The 17,159-nt window shown below is 43.2% G+C and overlaps 1 protein-coding gene across 4 annotated transcripts in view; it reads left to right on the forward strand.

Annotated features, from left to right (window-relative positions):
- Positions 1-17,159, forward strand: part of KAT2B (lysine acetyltransferase 2B) — a 103,702-nt gene that overhangs the window by 46,644 nt on the left and 39,899 nt on the right. For all 4 annotated transcript variants that reach the window (XR_006818046.1, XM_046002739.1, XM_046002740.1 and 1 more), the window contains exons 3-6: positions 2,208-2,353; positions 6,496-6,588; positions 7,930-8,111; positions 16,085-16,276. Coding sequence is in view for 3 of the 4 variants with exons in the window: in XM_046002739.1 (XP_045858695.1) it covers positions 2,208-2,353; positions 6,496-6,588; positions 7,930-8,111; positions 16,085-16,276 (613 nt within the window). In the remaining variant the exon portion in view is untranslated. The remainder of the gene's footprint in view (positions 1-2,207; positions 2,354-6,495; positions 6,589-7,929; positions 8,112-16,084; positions 16,277-17,159) is intronic.

Below are 17,159 nucleotides of genomic sequence, written 5' to 3' on the forward strand. Positions count from 1 at the left end.
CTGAAATGGTAAGGGAAGGAGATGGAGCTAGGGTACCAGCAGCATTCTCTGTCCCAGTCTTCCGACTGAGCTTCATGGCTTCTTTATTTTTTTTTTTCAAGATTATTATTTGAGAGAGAAAGAGAGAGAAAGTTTGTGTGCATGAACTGGAGGGAGGGGCAGAGAGAGAGGGAGAGAGTGAGGACAAGTAAACTCCCCACTGAGTGTGGAGCCTGATGTGGGGCTCAATCGCAGGACCCCAGAATCATGCCCTGAGCCAACATCAAGAGCCTGACACTTAACTGACTGAGCTCCCAGTGTGCCCTGAGCTTCGTGGTTTAATGACAGGAGCACAGTGGTTTCTGGAGTAGACTAACCTATGCCTGACACTTCACAGGTATTCCTCAGTATTCTTTTTTTTTTTTTTAAAGAGCATTCCTTTTTTTTTTTTTTTAAAGCTTTTGTTTATTTATTTGACAGACAGAGATCACAAGTAGGCAGAGAGGCAGGCAGCGAGAGAGGGGGGCGGGGAAGCAGGCTCCCTGCTGAGCAGAGAACCCGATGGGCTCGATCCCAGGACCCTGGGATCATGACCTGAGCCGAAGGCAGGCTTAACCAACTGAGCCACCCAGGCACCCCGGTATTCCTCAGTATTCTTTAGTTATATCTCCTTTCAAAAGAAGGCAGGGGAAAGCGCTCCGCTCTTCTCCATAGTTTAGCCTTTAAAAATGATCTCAAACCCTTCTGTATGTAAGCATTTCTAAGCCAACACACCAAGGGCTCTACCCAAGAGGTTTCTCCTCAGAGTGCGGGAGCCCGTTATGTGACAAGCATTGTAATAAATGCTGGGTGTGCAGAGGTGAGAGGCATGATCCTGACCGAGGAGTTCCTGGGCCAGGGGCTGGTTATTGAGTGGCTGACCTAAAGAACCCTTTCCAAGTGATAAAGTACTTCAAGTGAATCACCTAATCAACAAAAAGTGTGCTTATGGGTGTGTTGGAATTCGGGTCAAACGTTCCTCCCTTTCACACTCTGGCTCCATCCTGCTGTTTGAGTGACATTGGATGAAACAGCCTCAGTTTCCTCACTTGTCAAATGGGATTGCTGATACCTACTGTTGGGATTGTTAGAGGATTCAATGCACTCACCTTGATAAATAGACCAGGTTTGGGTAGAAGAGAGGACAGGACATGGAGAGAAGCTTGATGGCTAGTCACTCACTATATATCTTACAAGAACTAAGGTAGGAAAAATGAGTTGGGGGCTTGATCACAGAAGGCACTGAATCTCAAGCTCCAACAGACCTTGGGACATGGCTGCAAGGGCAGTGAGGTTTCATCGCATCTCAGAAAGGCTGAGGGAAAGGGTCATCATTCAGTCTTCACACTAATATGATATTCTTGGCTCACTGAGCTATTCAGGGCATGGTAGAGACCAACCATATTCTTATGTGGAAACATAGCAACTTAACACTGTCAAAAAGCAGAAACTGGGGCACCTGGGTGACTCAGTCATTAAGCGTCTGCCTTTGACTCAGGTCATCCCCAGGGTCCTGAGATCGAGTTCCTCATTGGGTTCCCTGCTCTGCAGGGAGCCTGCTTCTCCCTCTCCCACTCCCCCTGCTTGTGTTCCCTCTCTCACTGTGCCTTTCTTTGTCAAATATATAAATAAAATCTTTTTTTAAAAAACAGGCAGAAACAGACCCATAAATACAGAGAGCAAACTGATGGTTGCCAGAGTGGAGGGTTGGGTGGATGGGCAAAATGGGTGAAGGGGGTAGGGGAAGTATAGGCTTCTAGTTACTGAAGACATAAGTCACGGGGGGTAAAAAGGACAGCCCAAGGAATAGAGCCAGTGACACCGTGAGAACACGGTGTGGTGACGGCATCTTCATCGGTGGTGAGCACGGCAGAGTGTAGACTGGTCGAATCACCGTGTTGTGCGCTGGAAATCCACTTAATGTTGTGTGTCGACCATACTTCCGTGAAAAAAGAGAGCTTAACACTATGAGGACCACCACGTGGTGCCAACCAGGTCTGGATCTTACCCTGTACATTACTGGAATACATTAGCTGCTGGCCCGTTTTTGGTCTTGAAGGGTGAGGCTAAGGCTCAGACGGATGGGTGTCCCGGTAGGTTTTGGGCGAGCCCTTTTCTGTTTTAAAACTGAGAACGTTTGCAGTTTCCAACTCACGTGTCACACGTGTTCCTTTGGTCTTTGTCTCTAGCTGCTCATGTTTCCCACCTGGAAAATGTGTCCGAGGAAGAAATGAACAGACTCCTGGGAATAGTGTTGGATGTGGAATATCTCTTTACCTGTGTCCACAAGGAAGAAGATGCAGATACCAAACAAGTTTATTTTTATCTATTTAAGGTGAGGTTTTTTACCGTTTTAAAAAGGCGTTTCTTCTTTCTCTCATTGTTCAGATGTGCTCAGTTTCTGCACACCAGGTGGTGGGTGGGAAGGCCCTCAACTCATGATGCGTTTGCCCTCAGGGTTCGTGGAAGCATGCGATTCTTCATGAGGGATTCTCTAAAATGACCCACCACGTGTTGGACACATCACTCTCCTTGAGAGCCTTCATGTTTGTGTGCAGGCTTGAATATCTTGATTTGCTTATGCGTGTAGATTTCTTTCCATCCACTCATCCGTCCGTCCATCCGAGTATGTGTTGCACACCTGCTCTGTGCTCTGTGCATGGCACTCATGTAGGCATGAGGGATAGATCAGTGGGCAAAGTCCTTGCCCTCGAGGAGTTGACTTTTCAGTAGAAGAGGCAGACAATCAACCAGTAAATAATATATTTGCAGGTGGTGATAAGTGCTGTGAAGAGAAACAAAGTAGGGTAAGTGGAATCAGAATGGCAGGGATGGTGGTGGGGGGGAGGACACAATCATGAGGAAGGGTAGTAAAGAAAGGCCTCTCGAGGAGACCACAGATGAGCAGGAACCTGAGCTGGGGGATAGGAGCTGTTGCTGAAAACGGCTGGGGGAAGAGCTTTCCAGGCAGCAGAAGGAATGCCGTCTAGTGATGGCATGATGTGGGACGAGCAAGGAGGCCCGTGTGGTGGAGCCTGGTGATCAGGGGGAGGGTGGGAGGAGATATGGTTGGAGGGTGGCCCCAGGGCCTTGACTCCCACGCTTCACGGAGAGGAATCAGGAATTTCCAAATTTGGGCATCTCCCTACTGTCCTGTGTCTTGTTGACCCCAGTCACTGGTCACTTACTTACTGCTCCCACTTCCCCACTCCCCGTAGCTGCTGCTTCCTGGCTCTGCCTGAGCTCCCCTTGGGTTACATGCATCCCCTTTCTGCAGACATATGCCTCCCCGTCTTCTGACTGCAGCCAGGATGGACAGGGGTAGGAGAGAAGTGGGTGGTGGGAGCAGAAAGATGAACTTCAGGGGGCCAAAAATACATTCTTAAAGGGAGCAGACGAAGAAATAATTAAAAAACAGAAACCTTGCTTTTGAGGGCACTGTTGATTATGTTGTATTGTGTAATACTTAAAAGGTTCTTTAAAAAAACAAGACAAAACAAAATGCTCCACTCAGAGCTTATAGCCAGTAAAGATTTGCCTCTTTAGTGAGCACCGTGCTTCATTTTATATGACAAGGATAGAAAAATGTTCCAGTGAGTTCCTCTTTTGCTTTAGCTGCTAGGAATCTCAGTGCAATTTTTGTGCTCAATTCCTGTAGCTTTTTTTTTTTTTTTTTTAAAGATCTGAATTTACTTGATACATAATTTTCCTTTCTCCCCGTTTATTAACTTCTGTGATTTTTTTTTTATTGCTGTTTTTTGGGGGGGTGTTACTTATGGGAGTTTGAGGATAGATAGGAGACAGGTGTGGGAGTGAGAATTGTATTTTTAAACTTTGGGGTCATGTGTGGGGATATTGGTTCTACAAAGGTAAATGGGAGGTTGAAGGGAAGAGAAGGGGGGTGAGGGGAGAAAATGCTCCGCTGAGTTCCCCACCGCCATTAGCAGGCACTGGTCCACTCCAGGTGACGAGTTGTTGACATGGCTACGAGTCCTGAGTCATCCAGATTGAACCCTGGCAGGTTCATGCTGTTCAGAGCTTCTTTGGAAAAAGATGTTCGTTGAAGAAAAACACCGTCTGCATGACTGCAGTGATTATTTTTCTTGGAACTGAGTGGCCTGGCAGCCCCACACCCCTGCTGGAAATGAAGGTGGTGTCAAGGTTTCCATCCTGCCGGCCTCCTCGAGATTCCGGTTATAACTAACCAAATAGGCCAGACAGCACTGCTCTGCTTTGAAGTCCGTTTCTCTCTCTCTCTTCTCTCTTCCAACCTCCCTCATTTTTAACAGCACAAATGTATTTACTCATGGGAACAAAATCTAAAATATTCAGCATTCTCCCCCACCATACCCCACCCAGAATCATTCTTCGGGCCAATAAGTAATAAATCCTCCATTCCTTAGCTTTTGAAAGGCAGTTCCTGTGTCTCCTATGTCTCAGTAATTAAATTAGAATTCAATGTATTATTCCTTTAGTGACATTTTAAAAACTTCAGGCTTAGATGTTGAAAATAAACCCAGTGAAAAGCTGCTTCCTAAGCTCACTGTTTTCCTCGACCCCGTAACTCTGGCGCCAGAGCTCGACTCTCTGGGCTTCAGTCCTGGCTCCATCACATGTGAAAGGTGACTTTGGGTGAGACATTCTCCGGCAGTTTCCTTATCGGTAAAATACAGTGATAGCACCTACGTCTGAAGATTGTTAGGGGTACTAAATGAGATACGACATAAAGAGCGTCTGGGGAGCCTAAGGGTGCACATTCTTGCCGCTGGTATTAAATTTCTTTTCTGTAGCCACTTAGCCCAGCTCCATCCTTTTGTAGATGAAGAAACTGACATTCAGCATCCCCCCAACCCATTAGTTTATCTCCAAATTGAAACCCTCAGTGGACCAGGTTTTCAAATGGTTTTATTTTAACTGGGAAAAGCAAAGTAGGCAGGCAACATGTTCTGTATTTGAATTTGATGATCTGTCCATATCCTTAGAAACATATTAGTGACTTATCATTACTGCATGGTTATTTTTTATGAAAATGGGCACAATGCATTGAAAGGATCAACAGATGCCGCACACTAATTATGTATATGGTGCCCTGGAAGGAATTGAGGCCCTTGTAAGATATGGCTCAGGGGGACACATGGGGACCTTGAAACTTTGTCCGTTTCTGTTAACTCCTGGGAGCGTGATTGCCACGTCTTGTTTCTGTTGAAAAGGCAGTAAGTGAAGAGAGGAGAGAAAGATGTAACTTAAATAAACGCGTGGTCATGCCATACCTGGCCCGCATGTAAAGGTCACAGGATTTTCTTTCTTTTTTTTTTTAATAATATTTATTTATTTGACAGAGAGAGAGGTCACAAGTAGGCAGAGAAACAGGCAGAGAGAGAGGGGGAAGCAGGTTCCCTGCTGAGCAGAGAGCCCGATGCGGGGCTCGATCCCAGGACCCTGAGATCATGACCTGAGCCGAAGGCAGAGGCTTTAACCCACTGAGCCACCCAGGCGCCCCAGGGTCACAGGATTTTCAAGCGAAGGTTGATGGTAAAGGATTTCAATATCAAGTTTATTTTCAAAGTAGGTCTTGATTCCTTTTTTCTCTCGGATATGTGTTCTTTGAGAGCTTTAAATTCCAGTGGCAAGGATTAAGAACAGTGTTTTGTTTTGTGGGCATTGAGATGCCAGAACACTTGGCTTGTATTCTGTGCATGGAGAGGAAATGAAAAGAGACCACAGCAGTGAAAGTTGCCGGTTGAGAGCCCTGCAGAATTCCTTCCCGAAGGGCCTGCACCCTAGTTTATGCATAGGATGCACAGCTGGTACAAACAGCCCTCTCCCCTGGCCTCACTTGCACAGAATGGCTCCCTGCCTTTCTGGGGTTTAAATATGAATCTTCTTCAGGGAGCCTGGGTCGCGCAGTTGGTTGTGTCTAACTCTTGGTTTCCGCTCTGGTCATGATCTCAGGGTCTTGAGATCAAACCCGGCATGGGTGTGGAGCCTGCTGGGTGTGGAGCCTTCTCTGTCCCTCCTCCCCACGTGCTGTCTCTTCAAATAAATAAAAAAATTCTAAGAAACAAACCAAACAACCAGCCCTCCAGAGCATGAGCACAGCCTGCAGGGACCTAGCTGGGCATGGGCAGAGTGCGTGTAGGTGTGGCATACCAGGCCTCTGGGTCGGTGAGAATCTGGAAATGGTGGGGAGAAGGGAAAGTGAGTAGGATAGAGAGCCTGGTGCTACGGGTGGAGCTCTAGGCTGTGCAGAACATGGAAGGGGTCCAGTTCCTCATAACTCTGGTCGGGGGTATGAAGGCAAATTTGGGTTACCTGGTAGTCACCCACTTTTATTGACTTAAGGATTTATTTACATGTAAATAGGATAATTAGAATATGGTGACTTTCCTTCAGAGGCTGTGTTTTGTGTGTGTGTGTGTGTGAGAGAGAGAGAGAGAGACATTGATTTTTTTTTTTCTTAATGATTTTTTTTTGCAGCTCTTGAGAAAATCTATTTTACAAAGAGGAAAACCTGTGGTTGAAGGCTCTTTGGAGAAGAAACCCCCATTTGAAAAACCGAGTATTGAACAGGTAAAATTTTAGTGGGGGGGCACCCTTATTTTTACTGCTCTCAGGCTAACAAACCTAATCTTCCATCTCTCCATGTGTCTTTCTTCCTTCCTCTATACCCAGCTTAGAGATACTCACTGAGTGTATAGCAGTTGTCTTGGACCCTTTGCATCAGAAGTGAATACTTAATTTAATAAATGATCTAGCTGTTGTCTTTTACGGTTGCTGTACATTCAGAATTCACTGCGTTTGGGGAAGAAAAGAATTAAGCAGAACATGTAGGTCGTAGGAACACATGGAATGTGCTTTTTCTTGGTGTTGATGTTTTAAAATTAAGTCTTTGTCCTTTTGTGTGGCACTGTCTGAAAAAGTCTATTGAGGTGAGGGAATTCAGGAGCATTGTCACAAACATTGTAAGTCAAGCAAAAAAAACACAAAAAGAAATGAGGTTTTGCATCCAGAAATTGACCTCTTGTTACATTATGATTCCTGGAAAGAAACCGGTTTACTTGGGGAATCTGTTGACGTGTATAGACTTTTTCTGTAAAGTGTTGTGTCTTTCCTCAAAGTCACTTTTTAGCCTGCCATTCTTTGGCTAAAGAAATCTCAGATACTCTTGACTGAATTTCTTGATGAGAATGATTACAGAAGATAGGACATCAGGGTCTCTACAAATACAAATAAATGTATTTTTATCAGTCAGTTCTCAGTAGAAGAAATTTTACTTTTGTCTCCAAACTCTATTCAGTAAGAATTTATTTGAAATTAGATTAGTTGGGAGTGTTCTACAGAAACATTGAATTAATCTGCAGATTTCTTTTAAAAGCTCATGATTTTGAATAAGATTTTTTTTTTCTTGGTAAGCTTGCTGAAACCAAGAGAGTGATAGTAAGCAGTTTAAACTGCCGTGCTTTAGTTCAGTGGGAGACATGCTGGCAGCTTTCTGATTAAAATTTTGGTAATGTAAAACTGTAATGTGTATCCAAGAACTTCATTATACATGATGTCCTGTATGGATAGTGCAGCAAGAATTATTCTGCAAAATAATCCTATTTTATTGTTAAATAGGTTTTGACCTTTTCAGTCTGTGATTTTGATTTTCTCTTTAATGCTTGAGGATTGCAGCAGGCATAGAATAGCAACCCACAGCTTCTCTGTCTTGTCCCTTTTCATCCACTGTGATCTGTGGCACAATTCCCTCTGGGCATTCCTGTTTTCTAATAGGGAAAAGGAAGAGATTTTTTGTGAATAGAGAAACGTCTGTTCTCTAGCTAATAGCCACCAATGGCACTGACTGTGTGGGTGTTCAGAATTAGTATGATTGCATTGCTGCATGAATAAATTGCCTTCCCTCCTTTTAAGGGTGTGAATAACTTTGTACAGTACAAATTTAGTCACCTGCCATCCAAAGAAAGGCAAACAATTGTTGAGTTGGCAAAAATGTTCCTAAACCGCATCAACTATTGGCATCTGGAGGCACCATCTCAACGAAGACTGCGATCTCCCAATGACGATATTTCTGGATACAAAGAGAACTACACAAGGTAATTTGATGACAAGTTCTTTTCCTTGGGCCTCCTAGAACGCGTTGCAGACATAAAATTCCTACTTGTCCCTACAAGCAGAGGGTTGCCTAGTTATTGTGGTAACTCCATCAATTCAGAGAGAATGTTTGATAATTTAACTTCTTATTAATACTTTGATATTTTGGGGTGTGAGGGATCCAAACAAGCTAGCCCTATACTATCCAGTTTGATAGTTGATATCTACATATGGCTACGGAGCACTTGAAATGTGGCTCGTGTGAATTGACATTTCAGAACATATACAAACAAACAAAAAAAAGAATAAAATATTTCCTTAGTAGTTTTTTTTTTATATTGACTCCATGTTGAAGTGATAATATTTTGGATATATTCAGCTAAGTTATGTTAAAGTAATTTCATCTGTTTCTTTTTACCTTGTCAGTGTGACTATTGGAATATTTAAAATTCCTTTTGTTGCTTGCATTGTATTTCTGTTGAACATCATTGATTTAGGTAACCATACTGTGACTCTTTTTTTTTTTTTTAAAGATTTTATTTATTTATTTGATAGAGAGAAATCACAAGAGAGGCAGGCAGAGAGAGAGGAAGGGAAGCAGGCTCTCCGCTGAGCAGAGAGCCCTATGCGGGACTCGATCCCAGGACCCTGAGATCATGACCTCAGCCGAAGGCAGCGGCTTAACCCACTGAGCCACCCAGGCGCCCCCATACTGTGACTCTTTAATGATTATACAGAAACTTTCACTCATTTAAAAAACCAAAAACAACAATGACCATGGGTATAATAGATTAGAGAATTTTTATAAAGAAGGAAAGGTCACGATAGTCCCAGCACCATGATGAAACTGATATCATTGAACATGTTATCTTCCCGTCTTTGCCCTCTATTTTATATTAAATTATATTATATTTTATATTATTTTATATCATTATTTAGAATGAAAAAAAAATCTATAGAATTTGCATCCTGTTTGTCCCCCTACTTAACAGCATATCAAATATTTTACTGGTTACATTATGGTGAGTTGAACTGATGTACTGTAATTTGCCCAACTATTTCCCTATTGGTGGACATCAGGCTGTGCAAATATTCTTGGATTGCATGTTTATTTACCCTTAACATAGGAATTTGTTTTTACTGTTTTTGAATTGCAGAATAATAGAACTGACTTTAAAAATCTTAAACATGGGCCACACAAAGTAAGATGACTTACATTTTCATTTAAGTAGGGGAATGACTTGATTCCCATTTTATAACTTTCTCCCTTTTGTATTTTACTTATTTAAGTAATCTCTACACCCACCGTGGGGCTTGAACTCACAACCTAGAGATCAAGAGTTGCATGCTCTTCCGACTGAACCAGCCAGGTGCCCCCACCCCTTTTATATTTTATAGGCACATCAAGCTTGCTTCAGGAGGTATTCCTGACTTAAAGTAGGCAATTTTTTTTATAACCTGAGGAGCAGTTTTACCCAGGGTTTTGTTTTTTTTTTTGAGATTAATTTAATTTATTTATTTGAGAAAGGGAGAGAGTGTGCGTGAGGAGGAAGAGGAACAGAGGGAAAGACTCTTCAAGCGGACTCTCTGCTAAGTGTGGAGCCTGAGGGGAGACTTGATCTCAGGAGACCCTGAGGTCATGCCTGAGCTGAAACCAAGAGTTGGACATTTAACTGACTGAGCCACCCAGGCATCCCTCCGGGTTATTTTCTCTAACAGCAGATGACATGTAGGAATGAGTATAGTTTAAGATGAGTTTTCCAGTCGCCTGGGTGGCTCAGTGGGTTGGGCCTCTGCCTTCAGATCATGATCTCAGGGTCCTGGGATCGAGCCTCACATCGGGCTCTCTGCTTAGCAGGGACTATGCTTCCCTGTCTCTCTCTGCCTCCTTGTGATCTCTCTCTCTCTCTCTCTCTGTCAAATAAATAAATAAAATCTTAAAAAAAAATAAAAAAAGATGAGTTTTCCTCTCTGATTATTGACCCAATATTCATGAGTAATACCTCCTTTCCTCTCCTCCATTCTTTTACAATATATGTGATTTGAGTTATAAAGTATTTCCATACTAATGGATTTTTATAGGAATTACAGATTTCTTTATCAGTTTTTTAAATTACATATTTCTATACTTTTATTTCAGAATTTTTTATGAAATAATATAGTTCTATATTATTTTAAATGTCATTTATAATAAGGGTTAAGATAATCTATCAAAAATATAGGGATGCCTGGTTGGCTCAGTCAGACGAACACGCAAGTCTTGATCTTGGCCTCATGAATTCGAGATCCATGTTGGGTGGAGGGATTACTTAAAAAATCTGTCTGTCTTTTAAACCCACCTGTGAACAATTGGCTAAGCTGAATATTTGCTAAAGCCAGACCTCTGAAAGTATTTACCACTCTTAACAGAGGGAAAATTGTTTCATCAAGAAGGAGAATTAAATGTAAAGCAGCATGGGAGGTATTACAGTATTTTAGAAAACAGTAAAAATATATACTGTGTAGCATTTGGGCATTACCAAGAAATGGGTGGCACTTGCAAATACTTAAGGAGTAGTAAAATTAGAAATGGAACGTTGAAATGAACAGTGGGTTTGAATCATAGCTCCATCCCTCCCTAGTTCTGTAGGATTTAGACCAGTCACTTCACCTCCTTGACCTTCAGTGTCTTCGTCTGTCCGAGTCTCGTGAGTGCCCTGAGTGTTCTGTGTAGCGTCTGGCACACAGGACGGGTGGTAGGAAGATGCTAGTCATCGTTTTCCTCCCACACATGTTCTCTAAAACTCAGTTGCTGCCAGCGTGGGACTCTGAAGCGAGAGTGTGTACAGCTGAAGGAGAGTGTCATTATTTGACTATTACTTTAGAAACTAAAATAACAGGGAATAGAAAGACAATAGCAGATTCCTTTCTAGCCCAGCCTCTTGAGCCACTGGCTGAGGGCAGAAGAAAGAGTGGAGTCCAACCAGGGTGAAGAGAACCCAGCTGAGAGACTGGAATGAGTACACCCTGATGAGTTCTGAAACCTGCTGATTTCTGGGTGGAATGGAGACCGAGAGCCTCTGTTAATAATAAATAAGGAAATGAAGGTAGACGATGCTCACCTCCCGCGTTTGCCCGCGATCACGCCACGTTGATGAAGAAAGGGAAGTATAGAGAAGCAACCTGTGAAAATTATGAGAAGCAGTAATTGTTTCAGAGTAAAACCTCACTGTCATGAGCACTTAGGATTTTAATAAACCACACACCACCACAGCATGGTGTCTCACCGATACTCATCTTCTCAAAAATGGGTAATATTACAGGTTACAGGCACCACAGGTTTTATCTTGATGTGTAAGTGAACCTCAGGACCTGTAATGCTGGTTCAGCATATAATTTACAGCAGTTGTAGCGGTTAGAACAAAGGGGCTGAATGCTTCTGGAGCTTGTACGTCAGCAAGGAAATGGGGGGAAATCAGATTCTCTGTAGAGGAGACCAGACTCAGAGAATGATTATTGCAGAGCTATCCTGTGAAGGTTTTCCAATAAAAAATTAAGTGCAGATTGAACAGTAGAACTGCTTAAATGACTTAATCCTCTCTGTTCTGAGTGAAGGAAAAATACGAATATTTTGCATATTGAAAATATCTGATATTGTCATGCTAATGTATAGGTAATGTTAATAATTAATGGAAGTATATATCCCCTGGAAATCACTATGGATTTAGAAGAAGATCTGGACAAATGTTTTGAAGTTTCCTGAATTTCGTGATGGTGCATTAATACAATTCCATGAAGAAATAACCTGCAAATAAAGTGTCTGGAGATGGCGACCTTCTTTTTTTTTTTTTTTTTTTAAGATTTTGCTTATTCATTTGACACAGAGACAGCAAAAGAGGGAATACAAGAAAGGGGAGTGGGAGAGGGAGAAGCAGGCTCCCCAGTGAGCAGGGAGCAGGATGCCGGGCTTGATCCAGGACCCTGGGATCATGACCTGAGCGTTAAGGCATATGATTAATGACTGAGCCACCTAGGCGCCCCTGATGATTGTGACTTTTTCAAATACATCTGACCAGCAGAATCTGCTCCTAGAAGTAGTGAATAATTTGGGGCGCCTGGGTGGCTCAGTGGGTTAAAGCCTCTGCCTTCAGCTCGGGTCATGATCCCAGGGTCCTGGGATCGAGCCCCACATCGGACCCCATGCTTGGCTGGGAGCCTGCTTCCCCCTCTCTCTCTGCCTGCCTCTCTGCCTGCTCTTCATTTCTGTCTGTCAAATCAATAAATTAAAAAAAAAAAAGTGAATAATTAGTTTTAGATTTTGAATTGTGCAGACCTCCTGAAAGGTGTGACGGTCACCCCTATACTGGGGAGCTGTTTTGTAACAATACAGTACCAAGTTGCATATAACTAAGTTGATTTTGGTGAAACAGTTTTATGTAACCATTGTTGCGTGACTAAGCATTCATCATTAGGCGTGTAAGTCTAGGACAGTACACAGCAGGAACATGGAAAGAACAGTGGGCTAGGGTGTAAGAGACCCCCAAGCCTTCAGTTGGGGTGAACTAGGACAGGTCACTTAAATCCTACAAACCTTGGGATTTTTATTCCAGCAAGTAGGATGACATGGTCTGTGCTCAAGTTCTCCAGTTCTGTTCACATTTTTAAAATTTATTTTATTGTATTTTTTTAAGATTTTTTTTATTTGACAGGCAGAGATTACAAGTAGGCAGAGAGGCAGGCAGAGAGAGGGGGGGAGGCAGGCTCCCTGCTGAGCAGAGAGCCCGATGAGGGGCTGGATCCCAGGACCCTGAAATCATGACCTGAGTTGAAGGCAGAGGCTTTAACCCACTCAGCCACCCAGGCACCCCCTGTTCACATTTCAAAGAAAATAAGGTGGTTGCAAATCATCATGCTGCTGTCAAAACTCTGAGAGAGTTATTTGCTTGCACACACATACGCCATTTTTATCAGGCATACATAAATGAATGAACTATCCTTTCACTGGTTTTTAGAAGACCTGAAACCAGTCATTTAGGTAAAATCTTTTCCTACGGTCAAGTGTTTGGAGTCCAGAGTGTGTGCAGAGATGAGGCATACGAATTCCCATTTCTTCTTTCCATCCCACCCCGCTTGATGACCATGTCATTGATTTAAAGTAGCACCCAGACACCACCCATTGACTCAGTCTCTGTCTTACCATCCCATGCACCTTAACAGATTGATCAAATGAAATTCATCTTGGAAGTCAAAACAAAGCTAAAAAGTATGAACTATGGCCTGTAAAATAGTTTTCAGAGGAAATGAATGGAAGTCTATTACCTGAAACATTGTACTAGACAGTAACAATCTGTGTCGCCTTTCCTTACCCTGGGAAGATTGCATGGCCTGTTAAGCACTTCTTTATAGCACTTCATGATTTTATGGTAATATTTATAACCTACCACTGCTATAGCAGAAATAACATCAGTTTTAAATAGACTCTTGGACATCTGTGACCCCTCCACAGATGGAATTGCTCTTTAGACTCAAAATCAACACCTGCCATAGACCCATAGTGTGGGCCACAAATGTAATTTATAATTTCTAGTGGTTGCATTTTGAAAAGTAAATAGGCACAGGACATTAATTTCAATAATGTGTTATTTTACTCAAGATAGAAATACTATTTCACTGTGTGATCAATGTGAAAAATTATTAATGATGCATTTTTACCTTCTTTTGTGTGGTCTTTAAAATCCAATGTGTATTTTTTTTTAAAGCAATCAGCCCAAATTCTTTTTTTTTTTTTAAGATTTTATTTATTTATTTGACATACAGAGATCACAAGTAGGCAGACAGACAGAAAGAGGAAGAAGCAGGCTCCCCGCTGAGCAGAGAGCCTGATGTGGGGCTCAATCCCAGGACCCTGAGATCATGACCCGAGCCCAAGGCAGAGGCTTTAACCCACTGAGCCACCCAGCTGCCCCTCCAATGTGTATTTTATCCTTACGGCACATCTCAGTTCATTCCCTAGTTTTAAATGGTCAAAGCTAAATGGAGTCCTACCAGAGCAGTAAAGTTACGTTTCATGGAGAAATATTTCACACTGTTTCCATTTAAAAGTAAATTTTAAATTGATTAATGTCATTAAAAATTGAGCTCCTCAGTTGCCCTAGCCACATTTCAGGTGCTCAGTAGTTACATGTGGCTGGTGGCCTTTTTATCTGCACAGATCACAGAACACCCCCAGCAGCAAAGACGGCTGTTTCGGACAGTACTGGTCTAAATCCTGAGAATCTTTAATCTTCCAGTACAGAAAATTGGACATATTTTTAACATTATAGTCTTGCGATGGCCCAAGTCCCATGAAACTGAGTTTCTGATTATTAAAATTTGTAACTTTAACTCTGAATGTTTGTCATTTCATAATTAGTCCCTCGGGAGCTGGCCTCCCTTCAGCCCTGGATATCTTATAACCTCATTAAATGGCCACAGACTAACATCCAGCTGAGGCTGGCCTTGAAGGTGATACCGTTCTGTACGAAGCACAAAGTAAATGCTCTTGCCAGCTGTCCTGTCCGCTCCCGAGATCACTGTTGCTGATTTGACAAGATACAGTGACACTTAAGATGCCCGTTTGGTAATCACAAAATTACGTTTGGGTATCAATTATTAAGACAGAAAAGCTGGGAGAAGTGTCGAAACAGTAGCAGGATTTTAAGGTTAATTTTGAATTTAGGCAGGTGAACTTGAACTAATGAAAATTGTCTTCGGGAGAGGAGCTACCACCACTACCATCACACGCACAGGGAAACCATGAAGTGATACAGGGTAAGATAAAGCAATAAGCACGAGTTAGTGACCGTTATTCCGCTCTTTATTAAGGGTCTGAAAGTTCGTCAGGAGCTTCCCATTTGCAGTTCGGGCCCCTCTGAGCCCTCTCTCCCACTGTAAAGGTCAGGAAGGCACACAGAGAGCAGAGGAGTTCATTTTTAGAAAGCAGTCCTGTCCTGGAAAAGGATGTTTGGTCTGCTACCAAGGAATAAGGATCTTCTGAGGTTCTGAGCCCTGGTCTCGTGCCACTCTCGAACCCCACTCTACAGTGATGGGACTGGGTTCTGGGAACATGCGACCTTGCATCCTGGCCGACCATAAAGAAAGAGGGCTAATTTTTGAATAACTTTCATTCTCCAGCTCCTCTTGGCTGAGGGAGCTTTCTACATTGTGTGCCCTACATAGCCAGCGTACCTCAGGACTGTGGTCAGATCTCAAGAAAGCCTCTGGTTTCCCTCTGGGCCTGGGCACTCGTCCAGCTTTCTGTAATGCTGAAGTGCATTTTTAGGTTGGAGACTGAGTCATTGAAAATGTACCTAAGCGACAGATGGTGAAGCTTATTACTTCCTGCGTTTTGACTGAGTTTTGAGTAGTCTTGATCTTTATCTTCCCACTAAAGCTTCAGGGGTATGTGAGTGCTGTGTAGGCATTTTAAATTTTACTCAGTGAACGAGTTGGTGGAATTCTGAGTCTTTCACAAATGGGACTTCCTCAGCTTCCCCTTTAATTTCTTCTTTTTTTAAAACTATCATTTATGTACCAGGAACTTGAATTACAGTGTGTACTCTCCATACAGTATCTCCTGGCATGGGTGTACCAGCCCAACAAAGTAGGTATTATTGCTGTCCCCCTTTTACAGGTAAGGACCTAGAGACTTAAGAACATAATTACAGTTTCCAGGTCATGGCAAAGCAGGGGTTTGACCCCAGGACTTTCTGACCGCAGGACTCACTGTGTGATGCTGCAGTATGGGATGGTTTTCCTAGAACTGGACCCTAGTGCTTGTATATGGGCGAGCTCCTCTAATTCCCAAGTTTCCTTAGCTGGCAGGGATACTACTGCTTATCACTGAGATCTAGTTTCTTCTGCTGTGGTTACTGGTGGGAGAGTCACCATCATCGGACATGTCAGAGGACCTGGGTGTTTAAGGGATATTGATGGTGCTTGTCTCTTCTTATCACAGGTGGCTGTGTTATTGCAATGTGCCCCAGTTCTGTGACAGTCTACCTCGGTATGAAACCACCCAGGTGTTTGGGAGAACATTGCTGCGCTCAGTCTTCACAGTCATGAGACGACAACTCCTGGAACAAGCGAGACAGGAGAAAGACAAACTGCCACTTGAAAAACGAACTCTAATCCTCACCCATTTTCCAAAGTAAGAGAGCACCCTTGCTGGTCTTTGATCCTGGAGCTTGTGATTGATAAACATACACCGAAGCCTGTATCAGTAAGGAGATCAGGAATGCCAGCAAAGGCATCCCAGGGAAGAGGAAGAAGGGACCCCTCTCCTTCTCAGCTCCCCTTGTGGGTCTTTTTTGGTATTGCACAGTGAGCTTATCCGTTGTTGGCATGAATTTGTGTTGCCTGCAGGCATGGCTCCCTTGGCCCCAGCTCATCCCACCTGGATCCTGGTCTCTGGGTCTCGCAGTGGGGTAGTGCTTTGTTTGATGTATTTAGCTGCCGGGAAGCTAGAGGAGGATGGGGGGAGTGGTTGGAGCAGTTTCCATCTACTCGGCAGGACAACTCAAGTGGATCTTTTTTTCCATCCCACATCTCCAGCGCTTTCGAAGCCTGGTGAATCACTCCTGCCTCAGCTACAGTTAGCCTGCCCCCTCACTCTTTGTGAACTAGACTCCAGGAGCAGGGCTGGACCGGAATAGAGAGGCTCCCTTTGGAATGATCTTCGTGTCTCTCTGCTCAGTTTTTTGTAGAATGTACGGAACTCTTGTGCACCTTGCTTCTTGTACCTGCAAGAGCTCTAACAGAGAAATAATCACTTAAATATTTTTCAGATATATGAAGGAAATGTGTTTAAAGGAATCAGAAGTTGCAGTGCTGGACTGTTGGCCTGGGAAATGCATTTTCAGTGCTAAGAACCAAAAATTTAAACTAAAAAGTCTGACTGCTCATGAGGGGCTGAGGGTGCAGTTGCCGACTTGTCAGTGAGCCAGTTTATTCGGTGGGCCGCATTCTGCCTAGACCAGCGCTTCTGGTGAAGGAGGCAGAAGATATCATTGGCAAGGGCTTTCTGGGTTTGA

The sequence above is a fragment of the Meles meles genome, chromosome 4, assembly GCF_922984935.1.
Source record: "Meles meles chromosome 4, mMelMel3.1 paternal haplotype, whole genome shotgun sequence".
In the NCBI taxonomy this organism is placed as follows: domain Eukaryota; kingdom Metazoa; phylum Chordata; class Mammalia; order Carnivora; family Mustelidae; genus Meles; species Meles meles.